Source organism: Engystomops pustulosus, chromosome 6 (assembly GCF_040894005.1).
Source record: "Engystomops pustulosus chromosome 6, aEngPut4.maternal, whole genome shotgun sequence".
Taxonomy (NCBI): domain Eukaryota; kingdom Metazoa; phylum Chordata; class Amphibia; order Anura; family Leptodactylidae; genus Engystomops; species Engystomops pustulosus.
In genome coordinates this window covers 152,009,320-152,028,690 of record NC_092416.1, presented here as the reverse complement: position 1 = coordinate 152,028,690, position 19,371 = coordinate 152,009,320, and the positions used below count along the sequence as shown (strand labels likewise).

Sequence of the window (19,371 nt, the reverse complement as noted above, 5' to 3'; positions counted from 1 at the left end):
ACAATAGACACAAACAGTGCACAACTAATGAAGTTATAAAGTATATAATAAAATAATTGTCAGACTTAGGCTGACCCCCTGACCAAGTCTACAGCATTGGTCTATTAGTTAGACTTCTATGATGGATGAATAATTTGGGAAATAATAGGTTTCTAATGTGTCTTGTCTTCTCTCCTCCAGCCTTTGATCCTCCTGCAATGACAGGATTACACACGAGACACTTTTGTAAATGTGACAATTTTCTAGGCTGCTATGAAAGCAGATCCTTTGGCTATCTAAACTGTGAGATGGGAGGGGGGTGAAGAAGGGATGAAGTGACTCCGGATCAGCAGACCCCACCCTCCCTGGTTAAACACCTCTCTAGCATGAATGAAGCTGAGATGAAGTCCTTCCTATCCCTTATGTCATTGGCTGGGCCGGCTGGAGGAAAAGATTTAAAAAAGGAGAATAATTTGTGTCAGAGTAAAATCTTAAGCCTTGAAGGGGAAGGAGCATCAGAGAAGAAGCATCATGTACTTTGCTCTGGCTGTGCACTTTGCCTTTCTGCTGGTCCATACAGTCCTTGATCCTGTGCTGGGATGGCCGTCTCTTAAAAACGATGCCACCGAAATCCTTCCAGGGAACATTGAAAATACGGACATCATCGTAGAAGCCACCATCACCAGCGACAATTACACGCTGAACCAAGCGAAACACGGCGGAAGATACCTGCACCAGTCCACAGACATGACAGGTAACTCAATGGACATGATAAAAAGTTACAAACTTTCACATGTAGCAGAGCTGAGTTTGTAAAATAGCTTTTCATTTATCACAACTGACTGGGAGATCACTGTGAGTAACTAATAGGTTTTTGCATGGCACTGCAAGAAAAAAAAAACCTATTCAGCACTGCTACATCTGCACTGCCGTCATGTTTATTTGCGTTGATATAGTTTTAACTTTATAGTATAGGAAAGTGATGATCTAAAAGATTATACTTGATTCATGTATAGCTAATAACTAGGTGGGGATTAGGTATGAAAAGTGTCAGGTTAGAGCGAATGCTACAAACAAAGTTTGTATAATTATTATATTATTATTATTATTTATGGAAATATTGCGGTATTAGGTACTTGCTATGAACTACTTTCTTAAACTATAGTGCGCACCATGTCTGTGGCGGTGCAAAACAATATAGGATCATAGACCTGGAGGCACATTGATGTCATTAATAATATGTATAAATGTTAAGAAATGATGCTCTATGACATAGCAGATAGAAATCTAAAGCTAGAATCCCCCCCATAACCTGCATTTATGATGGAAATGTTCAATTCTAATTTCCATGTTATAATTAAGAACCTGCGGTGTCATACGATTACATATGCGTCTCTCATTATTGCAGAATGTGAATAATGAAAACCGTATGAATACTCTATTTTTAGGATGTATATAGATGTAGCAGAGCTAAATTGGGTTTTTGTGCATTGCTCCACTACATTGTCCTGGGGTAACAAATAGTCCTATATAAAGCCATATAAACCAAAATATATACATGCTCCTCACCGCATTATACTTGTAATTAATATATATCATGACATTAGATTTGTATGGCTGACGTCAAGATGTTTCATCTCCTCTAAATGTCCTTTTACCGCTTGCACCATAATACTTCTGGAAGTATGTTAGAACATTGATAATGTCCAGTCTAATATCATATTGAAGATTAATCCATCCCCCATACACATCACACCAAAGTCATCTGAAGCTTATGTGTATGATGATGGCCTCCGGACTCCCCGCATCTGGTTGCCCAATCCATTGCTTACGTGAAGGTGTCCTACCTCTACTGAGGGGATTCTAACTTTACTCATCTGTTATGTCACACAGTGGAATTTCTCAATGTTTCTATTCCTTCTGTTGTATTGTATCCACAAACCAGGTGTGCAAGTGCATAGATGTGTATGGAGGAACTGCTGTTGGCAGCTTAATCCCAAGGTGTATGGGTATTTAAAGATTAAGGATTGGACATTAGCACCAGTCTCTGTCTGGGGAGGAGATTACTGAAGGGCCAGGGGTTTAGATGATGCTTCATTATTTAAAGGGAACCTGTCACCAGGTTTTACACCAATAAACTATCTGCCCCTCTGATAGGGTATGAAATGTCGTTTTCTAGAAATCCCTCTTTTATATAAAATCTCACCTGTTTACCTCCCCCAAAGTCTGGCAAATATGACTCTTCTCACCTCATTTTCCAATGCTATGAGTCAAGTTTAGTGGTCACAGGAGTAGTGTCACTTCAGAAACCCTTATCTTCTGTTCTATAGCACCTAGATCTTTAAGATTCCATCAGGTTTATGTCTTTGTGCACTACAGAACAGGAGATACATACATCTAAAGACATAGGGGCTTATTCACTAAGGGTCCGTCGGACGCATTTTCGTTGGGTTTCCCGATGATTTCCGTTTTGCGCCAAATTGCCCCGGGATTTTGGCGATCGGATTGTGGCACATCGTTGCCGGCTTGCACGCGACAGAAATCAAGGGGCGGACAACCCGTCAGATTTGGACAAACCGCGGAATTTAAAAGCGCATTTGTATTGCAAGATCAAGCACTCACATGCACCAGGAGGAAGCAGGTGAACTCCAGCGGACCTCGGCCCAGGAGTGACACAGGAAGGAACTCGGACGCACGATCTTAGTGAATCGCGCCGGACCCAAATCCTCGTCGGACAACGCATCGCAGGATCGTGACAGGACCGGGTAAGTAAATCTGCCGCATAGTTGAAAATCCAAGCTGCAGATAATGATCCAGTTCCTGCCTACTTTTTAGCTGCCTGTATTGTCCAGTTCTGTAGCTCACCGGACCATGAGCTTGATAAAAATGAAAAAAATCTTATCTTTAATAAGACATAAGCATCATGTTTCTAGCTACTATAGAACCAAAGATAGCGGCATCTTAAGTGACACTCGCTTTGCAGCCACTAATCCTGACTCATCTTATGTGAAAACAGAGTGAGTTGGGTCTTATTTGCCAGACTTTGGGATGGATTTTTTTTTAGATAAACGGGTGAGATTTCACATAAAAGAGGGAATTCTAGAAAGGACATTTCATCCCCTACCTAAGGGGCTAGTAGTTTAGTGAGATAAAACCTGGCGACAGGTTCCCTTTAAGACATGACTTCCGGGGAGAGTTGTAATCTTACAGAGATCCCGTACCACTGATACCGATATCACGTGTCTGTACTATTACCATAATATCACAGCCACCCTGAGTGCGGTACTGTGGGGTCTTAAGCTGAGCTATCGTAGAGGTTGCAGGTTTCACAGCTATAACTTATATACTGCTGTAGATGTATATTGATTGATTGTTTGATATTAATTTTGATGTATTTATGGGACCAACCTTTTATATGATATATCTAAGGCCTTTTAAAGGATGTAAAGATGTTGTGTTCATCTTGCTGACTTACCGTACTTATCCATATTGTTCTTCTGATAGTGGCTTGCTATACGCCTACTAATTCAAAACCAAAACGGGATAGATAGCACCCGATATAGATAGCACCATAAGTAGTGAAGAGTCGAAGAGAAATGGGATAGGCCTACCTGAAAAGGTTTGCAAGGTTTGGAATTATGGAGTTATCTGGAGTAGCAGATTCCAGAGAACTAATGCAGCTTCAGAGAAGTCTTGGAGATAGAATTGTGAGTGTTGGTTGTTAGTCGTAGATCATTGGCAGAATGGAGAGTTTAAGTAGGATAGTACAAAGATGAGGGAGAAGAAATAGGGAGGTATGTTGTGTGGGTGAGAATAAGGCTGGGCTCACACCACTTGATTTGACATACGGGACACGTCAGGAGGATTCAAACATTTCCTTACAATCTATGGCACAGACGTTTCGCACTGTATGGCTATAGAGTGGGATATGTCCCCCAGAGTCCCCCCTCCACCCTTAATGTGGGCTGTGAGGAGAGATGCAATCCGCTGCATCCGTTCCCCATAGCGTCCATTGCCTCCCCCGAGCGCATAAGTTGCTCAGCCAGAGGCTACCTCTATATATGATGCCTATGTATCGGGTGCTTTCCCAATGTATACGCTTAGCATGGTGGTGTAAACCCACCGTAATGTGTTTTAATTGGATTCAACAGTGGATGGACAACCAGTGCAGTGACTGTGCAGTGCCGAAAGTAGCCTGGATGCTTCATGTAGCACATAGTGAAGAAGAAAGGGTTTGGTGAGAGGAAGTAGTCAAGAAAAGAATCAATAAAGGATTGTGAGACATGTATTTGTGTTCAAGGATTGTAGCTGGACTTGGAGCACTGGGACAGTCTCCTCCCACTTCTGTGTTCTTTGATCTTTGCATTCAACCTGCTCCTTAGCCAATCCCCTCTACTGCTACATCTAATCTGCTTTGTTCAGTGTAGAGAGCTCCAAGTCCAGTTACAATACTGAAATATTTTAAAGTCCTGCTGCTATGTATAACATACAAAGAGTTTTGGTTCTATAGCTCTCTAAGGCCGATATCTAATACTGTTTGCAACTTTGTTTGCTCCAAACAGCTAGCAGACTCCCTTTAAATTGGTTTCCACATTTCCAAAGTTAGGGTTTAGGGTATTGAGGTGCAGTTGACATGAGCTACTACTGTATGGGTGGAAAAAGTCAAACGGTCAAACCATGGATTTAGGTAGGTGAGAACTGTTAATGGCAGAAACACAATTGGGGCTGAGACTGCTGTGAGCTCCAATGACTACCTGACTACCGAAAACCTCCCCTTTGGAACATCTGTGATGGGAAGTATTGGTCGTGCATGCAGCTGTACAACTGTATGAGAGACACAAAAATATCCTAAAAGAGAATCATTATATCTATAGCCCATGTCAATGTCACCTAAAACATTATCTCCCTATCCTATCCAAGCGATGATGTCTCTAGTGAAGCCAACAGGTGTCCCCTGGACTTTATTCCCAGACAAGTTATACTAAGGTCTCATTATCATGGCGCGTCTTCTGACCTAGATGTGACTGATAGATGGTCTTTTAGAAGTTTGGACAATGACCAGTAGGACAACCTCTTTGCTGGTTAATAAAGGTGATTCACGCAGGTGACAAATGTAAATGCTCTAATCCCTTCACTCATCCCTATAGTAAATAAGCAAACGTTTGCCGTTCCCCTGGATGCCACTGTTTGTAATCATAGCTCATTACAGCTAATGTATGTCACCCCTGGCAGAGAAGGGGTTAATGCCACTTTAAATGAGGCATAAATACGGAGTCAATCTAATGACTTCTGGATATTGTCTCTATCTGCGAGGATGTGAGAGCTTTGTGTAATAATAGAGATAATGGAGAGCCATTCATCACTTCAATTTGTCAGGTCATTGTGCTTGTACGTAAACATTCACACTTATCTCAAGGAGTCTCCAGCCTTCACATGTGACAAGAAGCAGCAGTCGGCTAGTTTTATTGGCATGTAAACATTACATTGTGTGGGTAGCGCATTGTAAAAAGACGACCAAAGAAAACATAGAATTTACGCTGAAGAACACAAGGGTTCCAGATGATGGGCCACCATTGATGTTGTCTTTAACGTATCATTTACAAAATAACCAAAGGTGGAGTTGACCTTTCTAATTCCGAAAATGTGGCGTGTTGGGCAGCACGGAGGGCCGTGGATTGGCAAAACCCTAGGGTGAGCATGTTGTGTGACTGTAGTATGGATATGTGTAACCTACCCTGTGATGGACCTGTCCACCAGAAGATCCTTACATCCTCAGCGAGATAATAAAAGGGATCGTTGTACTCTTTCTACTTGACTTAAAATTTACTACATTATGGCATTCAAGCTTTTAAACATGTCAGAACTTTTTGAAGAATCTCATAAATATCCACATCATTGGCCTGCACTCCAGTGTATATGGCTCATAGTTTTATACTTACTTTTACCTACAGTGGTTTTTTTGTATAGATACTGTAGGTCATGCAACTCTCTATCACGTGATCAAAGCAGAACATTTAGGCCAAAAGTAGTGAACCTATGCAGGGGTGCCATAGGAGGCACTTGATCCCCTCTCTATGGGCACCTAGGCCGTCATCTCAGCATAGAGTTTGCCAGACAAGACTTCCTCTTGCAGTCCAAGGCAGCCGAGGACGTGCTATGCTCAGCACCATTTTTAAGAAACACATCCTTGGCTCCCAGGACTTCTCTAAAACTGAGAAGGTGTGAACAGAGTTGGATTATTGTTGGAGCTCCTGCTCTGGGTCCCCTGATTCTTTCTGTTCAAGGGACTGGGGAGGGAAGCTACAATGATGATACAAACTTCTCTTTCTACGGTATTGGTGTCTTTGGACGCCGATACAATTGAAAGCTGTGACAAAGCTTAAATTAACATGTTGGTACTTTGGGTTTAGTTTCTTGGTGGTCACGGGGCACTCTTTGGCCAATGAGTGGCCTCCTTGGACTGGGGGATGTTGCTTCCTCTTTACATCCTTTGGTGTCCCCAGGTCTGTGGAGGCCACTTATAGAACCAAATGGATCCTATGACTTTGAGTGACAGTGAGTGACAAGTGATCTGGGGCTATAGCAGGGTTTTAAAAAAATATATTTTTACCGCCTCCCCCCTGAACTCCACTGTTTTTTTTCCAGAATTCCATGAAAACCCCTTTAATACCTCCTTTGGTTGGGGTAACATGAATTCAGTCAGGGCTATTATCAGTTCAACATTTGTATGTAAACTGGAGGTCAGAAAACTTCTCCACAATGGTCATGGAAAAAATTTCGGTCACAGTGTGGTTGCATCAACCACAGAGGATTAGGGGTATATTTATAAGGGATGAAGAGAATGTGGACCCTGTGGTCTAAGAGTGTTCATTCTCACCAATGTCTCGTAGGAAGGAACCAGCACTATCAATATCATACCATAGTAAAAACTCCACATAGGGTTATGCCCCTGTGGACAGCTCATTATATTTCAGTCCCTTCTTCAGGTCTCTTCTATCAACACCAACTAAATTAGTATTACATTTAAAGGGCACCTACCATCACAAATCTACCTATAAAGGTAGATTGGGTGGTAGGTGCATCAATGGGACGTGAGGATAGCCCTTTTAAGGGCTAATCCTCAAGTCCCCTTACTTTTTTGGTAACTTTTATTCCACATATATTTAAATTTACTTATGCGGCTACCGGGGCGTGGAGTAGCCGCATATGAGATTACATGAGGCGGCTACTCCACGCCCCGGTACCCACTTTACTCCTCCTACTCACCCATCTTCGGCGCGCAGCTCCGCGTAGCTGCGCGCCCTCGTCCGGCGACCCTGCCGTCTGCGCATGCGCAGAAGATGGGTGAGTAGGTGGAGTAAAGTGGGTACCGGGGCGTGGAGTAGCCGCCTCATGTAATCTCATATGCGGCTACTCCACGCCCCGGTAGCCGCATAAGTAAATTTAAATATATGTGGAATAAAAGTTACCAAAAAAGTGAGGGGACGTGAGGATTAGCCCTTAAAAGGGCTATCCCCACGTCCCATTGATGCACCTACCACCCAATCTACCTTTATAGGTAGATTTGTGGTGGTAGGTTTCCTTTAACTGTTGATATGAGGGTTTATCTTTTTTTTTTTTTTTTTTTTACATATAAATAGCCTTAGTGTATAAATTCTGTATATCTATGTAACTCACAGTTGTAACTCACAGATGGATCAATTACCAATTTTTTGGGGGGTTGGAATTTTTTACCAAACACAAAAAGCAGCCGAAATGGAACATGTTTCTTTAGCGTCATCCTGCACGTCGGAGAAACCGCTATTTACACATTTCATGGGGAAAGCGACATGGTGGTATTATGACTTAGAGTCTGCAGACAGATTGTGGATGCGTATAATGTAATTTCCATAGTTTACCCCGGTTATAAATGATGTCTGTGTTCCAGCGGAGAATACATGTTCTTTCATACAGTCACTGATATCATTCTCAGTGTAAGAATGCCTTCTACACCCACACAGGAAATGATTGAATGGATTTTTCACATACTGCACTATCGTTTGCATTCTGCTTTTAATTACTTTCAACCAAGGCAATCCATTTAAAGGCTGCCAATTAAAGGCACGGCTCTTTCATGTCCATTGGTGGTATGTAGAAGCACAATGAGAGAGCGGGGCCATGCTGTGAAGCATTTACATTGACAACCTTCTGACAACCACCAAAGAGAAGAAAGAACCCAGGGGTTATCATAACTGGCGACCTCAAAGAGGGCAAACATTGTGACAAAGCGGCAGGGGTTGTGGGTACAGCACTGGCGCTCATGTTTTCCAGCCTACGTCTGTTCTCAGGAGCCAGAGAGCACTAATGCCTTCAATCGTTCAAAGCAGATTTACCCTGGGAAAAAATGTATTTGGCATAAAGTAGTGATTCAGCTATGTAATTTATGTATTTCCACATAAATCTACATACAGTACGTGTTCTTATTATCATTATTTCTTAAAGAAACAGTACCATGTCTGGCATTTTGAAGAATTAAAGTAAAACGGGAATAAGATCCGAAGGATATTCCTTCAGTGTAAAAATAGGGGGGGGGGTCAGGATTATTAATTTGTATATTGAATAAGTGCTATAAAAGTATCCACACTTGAATTTACAGAATAATGAGTAATTTAACCAATTTTAGCAAGGTACGTCCATAATTGCAGATTAAGGACATTTCTAATTAATTAATGATTATGGGATAATTTAGAGGTTGTCCATTGACAATCCACAGGATAGATGCTAATTTGCTTATTGTTGGAGGTTGCAGTGATGGGAATAATGGGATAATGGGAACCAAGGGTCAACTGTACCCCAGTTGCACCCCAAAAGAATGGAGTGGCTGGTCGCACATGCCTTCTGACGCTTTATTCACTGTCTATTGTAGTGACAGAGACGGCTCAGCACCATAGAGATGAATAGAGTAGCAGTGGGAATTCATGATTGGCTGCTCTATCCTATCAGCGTTTAAGCCCCTATCCTGTGCATAGGGGCTAACTTCTTGTCACTGGACAACCCCTTTAAGGAGATGTAAAGGCAACACAACTAATGTTGTTATATATTGAAGTTATATACTATAGATTATGGCACAATTGGTAAAACCTGTGAGTTTTAGCTGTGATCAGCATTCCCCATAATTTTTTCACAATGGAGATAAGACAAAGGGATATGTAGGTGACTTACGGACATTATTGAGAACATTTTAGCTGAACTGAGGATGCTGCAGATCAGTTTAGGATTCATCTCCTGCAGGAACAGAGGGATAATAGTGACTGATATTTCCAGGATTCGGACCTAAGCCTAGCAGCAGCAGGGCATAATGATAGGATCGCTCTATTTGTGGCAGCAAGAGACTAAATAACTAAATTTATGAAGGTGAGAAGAGGACTTAAATTCCTGCATAGGAAAAATTAAAATGTATGGTTAAGTTTGTAGGTAGTAACTGCGGGACCACCCTTTTGTTTTAGGGTCTTGAGCAGTTCCCAGATCAGAACCGTATACCCATCCATTACAGCAGATTCTCATGTTTATGTAATGTCCCATATTCTTTAGAGTGGTTGGCCCTTTTACTTGGCATGACATGTCGGCAGCAGGACTAGGGACATCATGTGACTTCCCGTGTCCTGCCGGGTTCTGGTGGAAGGAGGGGCTGTGTAGACATTACTGTATGCACGCCCCCTCTGTGATGACCACTCCCATATGTGTGGTTGAAGGAGCGTGCCATGGACAATGGAAGACAGAAGCCTTAAGGACACAGGAAGTCACAGGAAGTGACCAATGACTCCTGAAGGCGAATGGGAAACTTAATCAGGGTAAGTATAATATGGTTGACCCTATGAGGGTGTTATACTTAACCTTTTAAAGGTTTCCATTGGCCAACTCCTTTAAGTCTCCATACTGGCTGTACCTATAGATTTGTATAAATTCAGTTTACTGTAACAACTAAGCGTTCCTGAGAATACTGTAGGAATCCATTCCAGAAGTCACTGATGTTGACATATTGTAGACATCAGAAGGAGCATTTGGTAGTGTTTACTCCTGCACACGTAATAAACCATTTATAAAGTAAGCCTGTGTTAATGGCCACGAGGCACATTTAAAATGAGCTTTGAAGCATTAGACCATGTAACTCCAGAATTCTGGAAAGCTTGATAAGTTGAATTTGCAGACCCATTAATCTGATGAAGCAGAATTAGATGTGATGTCCGTAGGGCAAAAATATATACTTTTAAGAAATGAAACACATTTCTCCAGCTTCCTTTATTAAAATTTCCTTCTTTTCATATAATGCATGTTGATCAGAAAAACACTGGCTCAATGTATTGGGTATAAAATGCTATTTTCTCCAAGAACTAAAATATTATTGAAAATGCATGAAAGATGTTAAAGATATAGTACTATGAGCTTTAGCTTTATTGCTCGAATAAGTGAATGTATTTTACTAGATAGCAGTGAAAGCGGAAACTTTGGGTTAAAAAAAGCCTTATTAACCCTGTGTACTAGCTCCAGTTCCCCCTGTAGGAGGAAACGAAAATGTTACAATGAAGGGGAACTGCTCTTCAGACTAGTAACAAAGTTTTTGACCAATTTCTATCCCTACTTTAGGGAAATATGCAATTTTTCAGGATGCGATAAAGAAAACCTTGCCTCTTAGTTACCTTGTAACGAGCCCCCATGACATCAAGTGTAACGTGTTCAGAAAGCCTAATGACATGAGGAGGATAACATATTTTCCCAGAATCCTCCAGTGGAGCATCAATGGCTGTAAGTCTCCACATGCCTGTAAGGTGGTCTTTATTGGCAAAGTCAAAAACTCTTACTTCCCGGCCTATCCCTACTTCAGACTATTATGGTAATGGATTGTATCTTATGGCGTTGGGGAGGTCATCACAACCTAAAACATCTTACTACCATAATAGCCTGAAGAAGAAAGAACTAGGGAGTGTTAAAAGGTTTTTTTTTCTTAAAAAAGAGAGCTGCACTTATGATAGTGGCTGGAATTTATGGTGTGGTGGAGGTAACCAGACCATAAGAAAACAACCTATCACCATGACAGTTCGGAAGAAAAAACTAAAAAGGGATCCAAAATGTTACTAAATATAGTCATCAAGTTCTACGTCCAGTTAAGTTCTGAGTCACAGACAGAGGTGGATCCATGGACAATTCTGAAAACCTGGGGTGCAACTGCTTCTGAAGATGGGGTATGGGATACTCAGACACCCCCATCCACACCATTGTTGAAAATGAAAGAATTTGTGATGCTTGGAGTCATCATTTTACAGCCTTTGGTATCATTGCTTCAACTGCAGAGTTGCCTCCTGAGACACTTCAATAATAGGAGAATCAAGGTCTTGCAGAGAGTTTGCAAAAAAATACTTTTTGGCAAAAATTCCTAAACATTAGTCTTCAGATTTACTCCGAGGTTGTGTACATGTGAACTCTTTTATCATTTTCCAACTCCATGGGCAAAATTGACTCGGGAAGATATAAGAATTATTCCCTGGATGTAGAGCCAGATAAATTAAGGTCAGGCCAGATATTGCTTATGTGACCAAAGTTTGACTTCGTAAGTTAGTTTTATGAGTTACTGTTAGATGAGTGCTGCTTCTGACCTTTACGTTTCATAATACTTTGACACATTACTGAACTTTACATTAGCCTGAAGTCTTTTCCGCGGTTTATCTGATTATATTAAATTTTGAGCCTACAGGAGTTACCAGCCACAGAAACACTTTGAAATAGTTGTTGGGAGAAAGTGATTTCAGGCTATACACTTTATCTGGATAGAAATATATCTTTACTCAAGACCTTATGTTACTATTAAAGGGGTTCTCTGGTAATATGAAGTTCAAAGTCCCAGTGGAACTGGCGTAACTTGCTGATTGGTAGGGTTCTCAGTGTTGCGACCCCTACAGATGACAAGAAAGGTGATCTATTGTACCCCTGTTGCACCTGAGATGACCAGATCAGCCAGTTGCACATGTGCCAGCTACTCCGTTCATGGTGCAGCACTCGCCATCTCCGTCAGCTTCATAGAGATGAATGGAGCAGCCAACATATGCACAACAGGCTGCTCTGGTCATCTCGGGTGCAACAGGGGTAATAAAGACTCTGTTCTTGTGATCCCTGGGGGTCCCATCACTGAGACCACCACCGATCAGTAAGCCTTATCCTATGGAGAACCACTTTAACTCATAAAATCCATCTTAAGTTAAGATGTTGAGAACATAAATTAATAGCCAGGTACATAATAAGAACAGTTTTATACTAGGAAAATATGACTCTTGAGTTCTTATTGAAGGGTCTGCCCTTTAGAAGAAATGGGATGAGACGGGCTTGAGCTGCCACCCATCTATAGGAAGATATTATTAGTCTCAGGAGCTATCTCAATGGCGCAGAACCCATGGAAGATGCATCCAGACCCTGGTGCATAGAAAGCCACCCTAAATTAATTCCGTCTGTTATACATTGCATATCATGACTTTGATACAGTTGGAATTTTTTATCTACACTAATAATTTTTGTTACCAATAAGCTAATGTGATTCCAAGCTGATATCTCTGGTGGGTGCTGAAAGAAAAATTCTGACTTCCAACATAAAGGATGGAAAGAGTTGGAATTTTTGGAGGTGATGAGATTTCCTCGTTGATTAAAATTGTATTCTCAGCTTAGATATTTATTCACAAGATGTGTCACAGGTGTCTAATAGATGTAAATCTCGCTTCCGGAACTTACATCCACAAAAAAATTTTGCCGACACAACATACTACCTGGTACTGCAGAAACTGTAAATGGATGGGTGGTCTCAAATGGGCATCATATATTGTTCACTTCTGGTCTTGAAAACGGCAAAGCACACCACATATTGTATATGCTGTACATGGGTAATATTGTATTCAATGTTACTGTTCATTATGTTCCATACTAAACATTTTATAATAACTGTAACTACTCTTCTGATTTTCTTCAGATCCTTCAGAATTCAGCTGCAGAGAACTACGCTCTACCCAGCACATTACAGATGGGCCATGTCGTAGTCTCAAACCTGTGAAAGAGCTGGTGTGTTCAGGCCAATGTTTACCTTCTCATCTCCTTCCAAACTCCATTGGCAGAGGAAAATGGTGGCGCCAGAGCTCAATGGACTACCGGTGTGTGCCAGCTCACAGTCACACCCAACGCATTCAACTCATGTGCCCCGACAACGAAGTGCGAACATACAAAATTCGAGTGGTGACCTCATGCCGCTGCAAGAGATACACCCGTTTCCACAACCAATCAGAGCTCAAAGATTTTGGAAAGGACATTGTGCGACCTGCAAAGAACAAGAAGCCTCGGCTTGCAAGGCTGAGGAGCAAATCCAACCAGCATGAACTGGAAAATGCATATTAAGCAGCCAGTGCAAGGGCAGAAGATATTTATATGTTGCATAAGAATCGGGTGACTGTATGTCGATTTACTCAGCACTTACAGATTAAGTCTGAGGAGTTGCTTAAGATTAAGGCTGACCTACTATCCACAGATTAAGATGAACAGGCTACTTAGAAGCCTTAAAAGGAATAACTGGACTGGAGTAGAGAAGAGAAAATACTCAGTATATTATTTTGTAATAATACATATTATATTCCAGCTCATTCAGTTACTTATCGTATTATAGCAGCCTGCTCATACAGATGGCTCCCTTATAGAAGTGGAAGGAAAGGGGCTGAGAGACTACTGCACAGTTTTGTAATAGGAGATCATGTACATTTTGGAAGTTGCATGAAATGAAATGGACATTGAGACTAACTGCTTGTATATGCGTTGTACTATAGCCCGAGACAAGATTACAATTTGTCATATATCAAGATGTATATAGGTGCCACACTATATAGGAGGAGGTTTTCCCTTCAATTATGCCTATTTTGTATAAAAAAGTAACAAATTTGTTCTTTTACATAGTGCCCAACATAACCAGCACCTGCATTTTAGTTATCTTTGTCCTTACAACTAAGACAGGGCAAAAGCAATATCTTGGTCTACCATTGGCTGTGATACAAGTCCTGAATGAGGTCACTAGAGATGAGCGAGCACTAAAATGCTCGGGTGCTCGTTATTCGAGACGAACTTTTCCAGATGCTCGAGTGCTCGTCTCGAATAACGAGCCCCATTGAAGTCAATGGGAGACGCGAGCATTTTTTTAATAAAACTGAACAGTAAAAGAACAGTGCAAAAAAAAAAATTCCAGATGTTTGCAGATGTTTTACTTGTAAGAACACATTGAAATAACACTATTCTTCACTTTGCAGGTGTTCGCGCGTGTTTCCCGCTAAGTTAGGAGATGTGCACGAACATCTGGAATGTGAAGAATATTGTTCTTTCAATGTGTTCTGCACTTAAATGCTCCTGTATTCACTGTTTTTAATGTTTTAATTCTATTCTTCACATTGCAGGTGTGTGCGCGTGTCTCCCGATAGGTTCGGAGATACGCGCGCACAGCTGCAAAGTGAAGAATAGAATTAAAACATTAAAAACAGTGAATACAGGACCATTTAAGTGCAGAACACATTGAAAGAACAATATTCTTCACATTCCAGATGTTCCGAACATCTCCTAAATTAGCGGGAGACACGCGCGAACACCTGGAAAGTGAAGAATAGTGTTATTTCAATGTGTTCTTACAAGTAAAACATATGGAAACATGTGTAATATTTTTTTTTTTTACAATAAAAATACTTTTATTCAATTTATTTTATTAATTTACTGCTCGATCTCGAGCCGGCGAGATACTCTTCCGAGTAACGAGCCGGTCCGAGTATGCTAATACTCGACCGAGCAGTATACTCGGACGAGTATACTCGCTCATCTCTAGAGGTCACCCTTTCTATGTGAATCAACAGCCAGCAATGCTTCATGGTATGTGCTGGCCACTGTGCAGTTAGGTATGTCCAAATCTTAGTTTGTAGAACAATGCATATGAGATTAATGTTGGCCAAACCCACAGTGTTCAATGGAACTGTATAACCACCCAATATCCATTGGGGAATCTACAGGAGGTATCCAGCACTGGATTGCACCTCTATGTCAGAACACCTGAATACTTCACAAAGTATTTGAGTAAAGGTAGAGGGGAAAAGCTAAGTAAGCATGTAAAAAGTTTTGAGCAGCCTTAGAACAGCCTTGTGACTTCTAAAGAAAGTCAACCCATTTGTGGTTGGTTCAGTCATAGAATTGACAAGAGGCGAGGACTTGTTTCTCCTTCAAGCCTTCTTTCCGTTGCCCACTAGTTTTTGTATATACCATAGACCTTTCAGGATTATTGTCACCATCTTTTTTAAGAAAAATATAGCATAATTATTTCTCTAAATAAAGAATGGGCCATAGAGTACATAACATTTTCAGCTTATCGTCACCATCCATTGGCAGTAGGCTACATATGTCATTAAAGTTGTCCATTCATGTAGGTAGCGATCAACCAAAAGCCATCTTGTTGGTGGAAGAGGATTCTTCTACGAAATAACTAGGGCAATGACTCACCTCTTCAAGAGCAAAAGGCCTATCCTTTCCAGACCTATGTAGTTGAAACCTACCTTTGGGAAGGATGGGAAATGGATAGAAACAGGAAAGCGTCTAAAGTTAACATTTACTATACTAGAGAAAAACAAGTGTGTTGCCTGTTGCCAAGGAGAATTTTATAGCCTTTAAAAAGTTAAGCAAGACTTAACCCTTAAAATGGTTTAGTTCTTTAGATAACCCCATTGAATCTGCCTTATCATAGTATAACATTTAATAGTAGGGACTCCTGTACACCATAGGGCATAATAAAAATCTGCCTCAAAATAAATTTTTTCTTCAGAATATCCATCTCATTGGCACTTTACATAAACTGCCCATGATCGTCACAAGGTCAAGGGAACCTTAAGATGAACAGAGGTTGTCCTAGTGAGACATAAGACATATTCCTACAGAACAAAAGAAGGAGGAAAAGTTGTCCCACTGTGAGGCCTTATATGAAGGCTCGTTTTGTGTAGGTCCTCCTCTAGGTCAGTCTACCAGCATGTCTTCTCACAGTGCTACCATTAGTTTAAGAGATGGATTATGTATTTATTTCTCTGTTATTTATTAATGTATACATATTGTAATGTATAGAAAAGAACTGAATATTGCCTTAAAATATTTTAATAATATCCCAGATATTTTGATCTATTGTTAATAAATCATTGATTAAGTTTAACCTTTGTGCATGACCTTGAATTACCTTCAACAGTGGTGTTTCTAATTAACACAGTTATATTAATCTGTCTACGAGAAAATTCTGTCCCTCCTATGACAAGTTTGACAAAAGGGGTGTGGCCTGTGTAAAAGGGATGTACCAGAAAGGTCTATGTGACACTAACACTGCTAACCCAACAGAATTTCACCCTAATTTTCTGGTGTCAAATAAGCCAAATAATAGCAGGTGCAGAGTACGACTAGACAGTCTTATACTGCAACAGATTTATCATTCAGCACCAGACACTTGGATATAAATCTGGTGCAGAATAAGACTGTTTAACCTTAGGACACTATATAAATCTGCCCCATAGCTTTCCTCTTCATATAGTATCATACTACATAAGCATCCTTTAGTATCATGATAGATTAGGTTGAAAAAATATGCAAGTCCATCAAGTCCAACCTACACAGCTGCAATGGTGATCCAGATGTCAAGTGGCCAATCATAAGGATAAAAATTTCCAGACTCTATTATGTCAAAATACATTCATAATTTTTAATGCTTTTTTCATATTTGCTTGCCCGTTTCTGTCTCTAATTCTGGGATGAATTACTGGACTAATTAGTAGCCATTTTAAAAGATTCATCTGAAGGAAAGATTGCCTGGAAAATGGCAGTCAAATACATTTTGTCATCTCTACTCTTGGTTGAAAACATAGGAGTTTTATTCACCCCCCCCCCCCCCCCCAATTATAATTGTGTACCTGGGCCTTGCTGATCTCTACTGTGGTCCAAACACAAAGTTAAGGCCAGGAAATGCCTACTCAGCCAATGAATGGCTAAGGTGGGATCAGATGACAGGAAGTAGAGACAAGCAGGTGGATAGGGCAGCGTCACATTAGGATAGGTGGGGAATCTGTGAGATGAGGACGGCTTATTTACTTTTTAACCGGGTTGAATTCTTATGAGCTACCTGCACCCCTTCAAGTTAGACCCTTGTTTTAACAACTGATTAATTATTATATGGCCAACTCTTTGCTCTCTTGTTGTATGCAACTGAACACTTGTGAATTAGACCATCTATACGAGGTAATAGCTACATAGTGTCCCTTCAATGTAAACTTGTGTCTTCCCTAAGTAAACAATGCCGGTGTCGCCCCACACCTGGTACATTCCATTCCACTGAGTAACCTGGTGGCTGCTTAGATTCCAATGCTGGAATATGAATGGGTGGATCATTTTCTAAACCACCTGCGGAGCTCAAGAGCTTAAGCCAGAGATTAGGTGCGTTTTGTCAGCTTCATTGTAAAGCAGGAAGAACAGATTTACTTAATGGTCTCTACTCAATGATGTCTGGCTTCTGCGACAATCCAATTGAAAGTGACACAGGAAATGGGCTCCTCGTGCTGGTATGAAAAACATCTCTGGTCATGATTGTTGCCCATGAGCCATTAAGGGGATGGGAGCGCAGAGACTTTACTGAGCATGTCTCACATATTTTCTATGTAATTCACAATAATCATCTGCACGGTAATTGTTTCAGTGTAAGTAACTGGATCTAATAGAAATGAATCACTAGCTAATCTATAGCCTTAAAGAAAATAAGCCAAGGCAATAGAAATTAGCCGCCCACTCTGTATCCTTTGGAATTTAGTGGGATAACAGGGATACTGTAGTAAGGGGGACATTAACGTAGGCTGTAATGACGATCATCCGCCATCATTTCTTTCCGTGCATTTCATTAAATCTTTTTTCTTTCTACACTGTAAAGGTCATTTAGGAGAGAAACAAAATGCACTATGTACTGGGTGCATAAATAATGTGGGCACTTGCATAGGGTTTTTGAAATACCAGTGGCCTCAAAAAACTTTTGAACTATGCTGATGGTCAACTCCTTGCCACAGACTGCCAGATCCCCAGTGTCAGGTATATATCAAATTTGAGCACCCTTGACACCAACGGGAGAGTGACCATCAAAGAGGCCTATGGACAGGCGTAATGTGGGACTAAGCATTGTCTTATATACTTTGTTCCACATTTTCGAAGTGTTTCAGAAACGTTTTAGTCCCTGTATGAATAGCAGGGGCGTTGCTAGGGTGGAAAAAGATCTGGGGCACGGGCCCCAATGCATTTGTATCAGACTTTCAGTAATGCCCCCTCCTGTACATAACCTCCTCACATGTGATTGTGCCAATAACAACTTTACTGAGGGTGTATACAGCTACAGAAACCACAGGAGAAATCCTGACTTACATTCAGTGACTGCTGGTGACATGTCCACTTCACTATTAGGGTGGTGGAACTCGTGATGTTTTGAACCGGTTGTTAGTCCATTTTTAGTCAGGCATTTTCAGTCCATTAAAAAACGTATGCGTTTTTGAAACCTCATATGTTTTTGTCCGGTTTTACCAATTATCTTAATTTAAAATGGACAAAAATGGATGCGTTTTCTAAAAACAGGTTCAAAACGCCACATGTGCAACCACCCTTGGACTCGGCATCACCACGTCTCCTTTCTGTGGACTTCACCACACAGACATCTTATGTCCTTCATTATCCCAAAATCTTCGTTCTCCGAAGTTGCGTTCACATGTTGCAGTTACAACTGCATTGCAATCAGTTTTGAGGTGGTTTTAGGTGCAGTTTAGGTGCGGCGGAAAACATTTGTGGAACAGGTTTCCCCTTCAAACTCAAATTCACCAGTTCATGGTTTTCACTTGTTAAATTAACATAACTGCACCTAAAACCACCTCAAAACTGATTGTGATGCAGTTGTAACTGCAACGTGTGACTGCACCCTGACAGTGTTGTCCTACTGCTGCCCCTAACACTCTCCCAAAATACTGTAAGGGTGATGTCACACGTGGCGTTTTGAACACGTTTTTGGCCGTTTTTAAGCAGTCCGTCAAAAATAGTATCCGTTTTTGACCAGTTCAAAAACGGATACGTTTTCAAACACTGACTGCTTAAAAACGGGCCAAAAACGAGTTCAAAATGCCACGTGTGACATCACCCTAAGGCTGTGCTCACACGTGGCATTTAAACAAATACAAGAGACCAGCCGCTCGCTATCCATCACATAATCATCACTGGAAACTCATGTGAGATCAAACCTAGGCCCTTCCTGCTGCCACGTGTGAACACACCCCAAGGAATGTCCCCACAGCCCCCCAGTAATGTCCT

The 19,371-nt window shown here is 41.0% G+C and overlaps 1 protein-coding gene across 2 annotated transcripts; it reads left to right on the top strand.

Annotated features, from left to right (window-relative positions):
* The first annotated feature begins 367 nt into the window (after window positions 1-367).
* SOST (sclerostin) lies at window positions 368-16,207 on the top strand. 2 transcript variants are annotated; one of them, XR_011847796.1, is made up of 3 exons: window positions 368-733; window positions 12,968-14,045; window positions 14,848-16,207. XR_011847796.1 is itself a non-coding variant. In XM_072111812.1 (2 exons), the coding sequence occupies exons 1-2, from the start codon at window positions 511-513 to the stop codon at window positions 13,384-13,386; spliced, it is 642 nt and encodes a 213-aa protein (XP_071967913.1). In that variant the 5' UTR covers window positions 368-510; the 3' UTR covers window positions 13,387-14,438. The 2 variants fall into 2 exon arrangements, 1 of the variants encoding a protein (XP_071967913.1); XM_072111812.1 differs by lacking the exon at window positions 14,848-16,207 and having other exon boundaries at window positions 12,968-14,438.
* The last annotated feature ends 3,164 nt before the right edge of the window (window positions 16,208-19,371 follow it).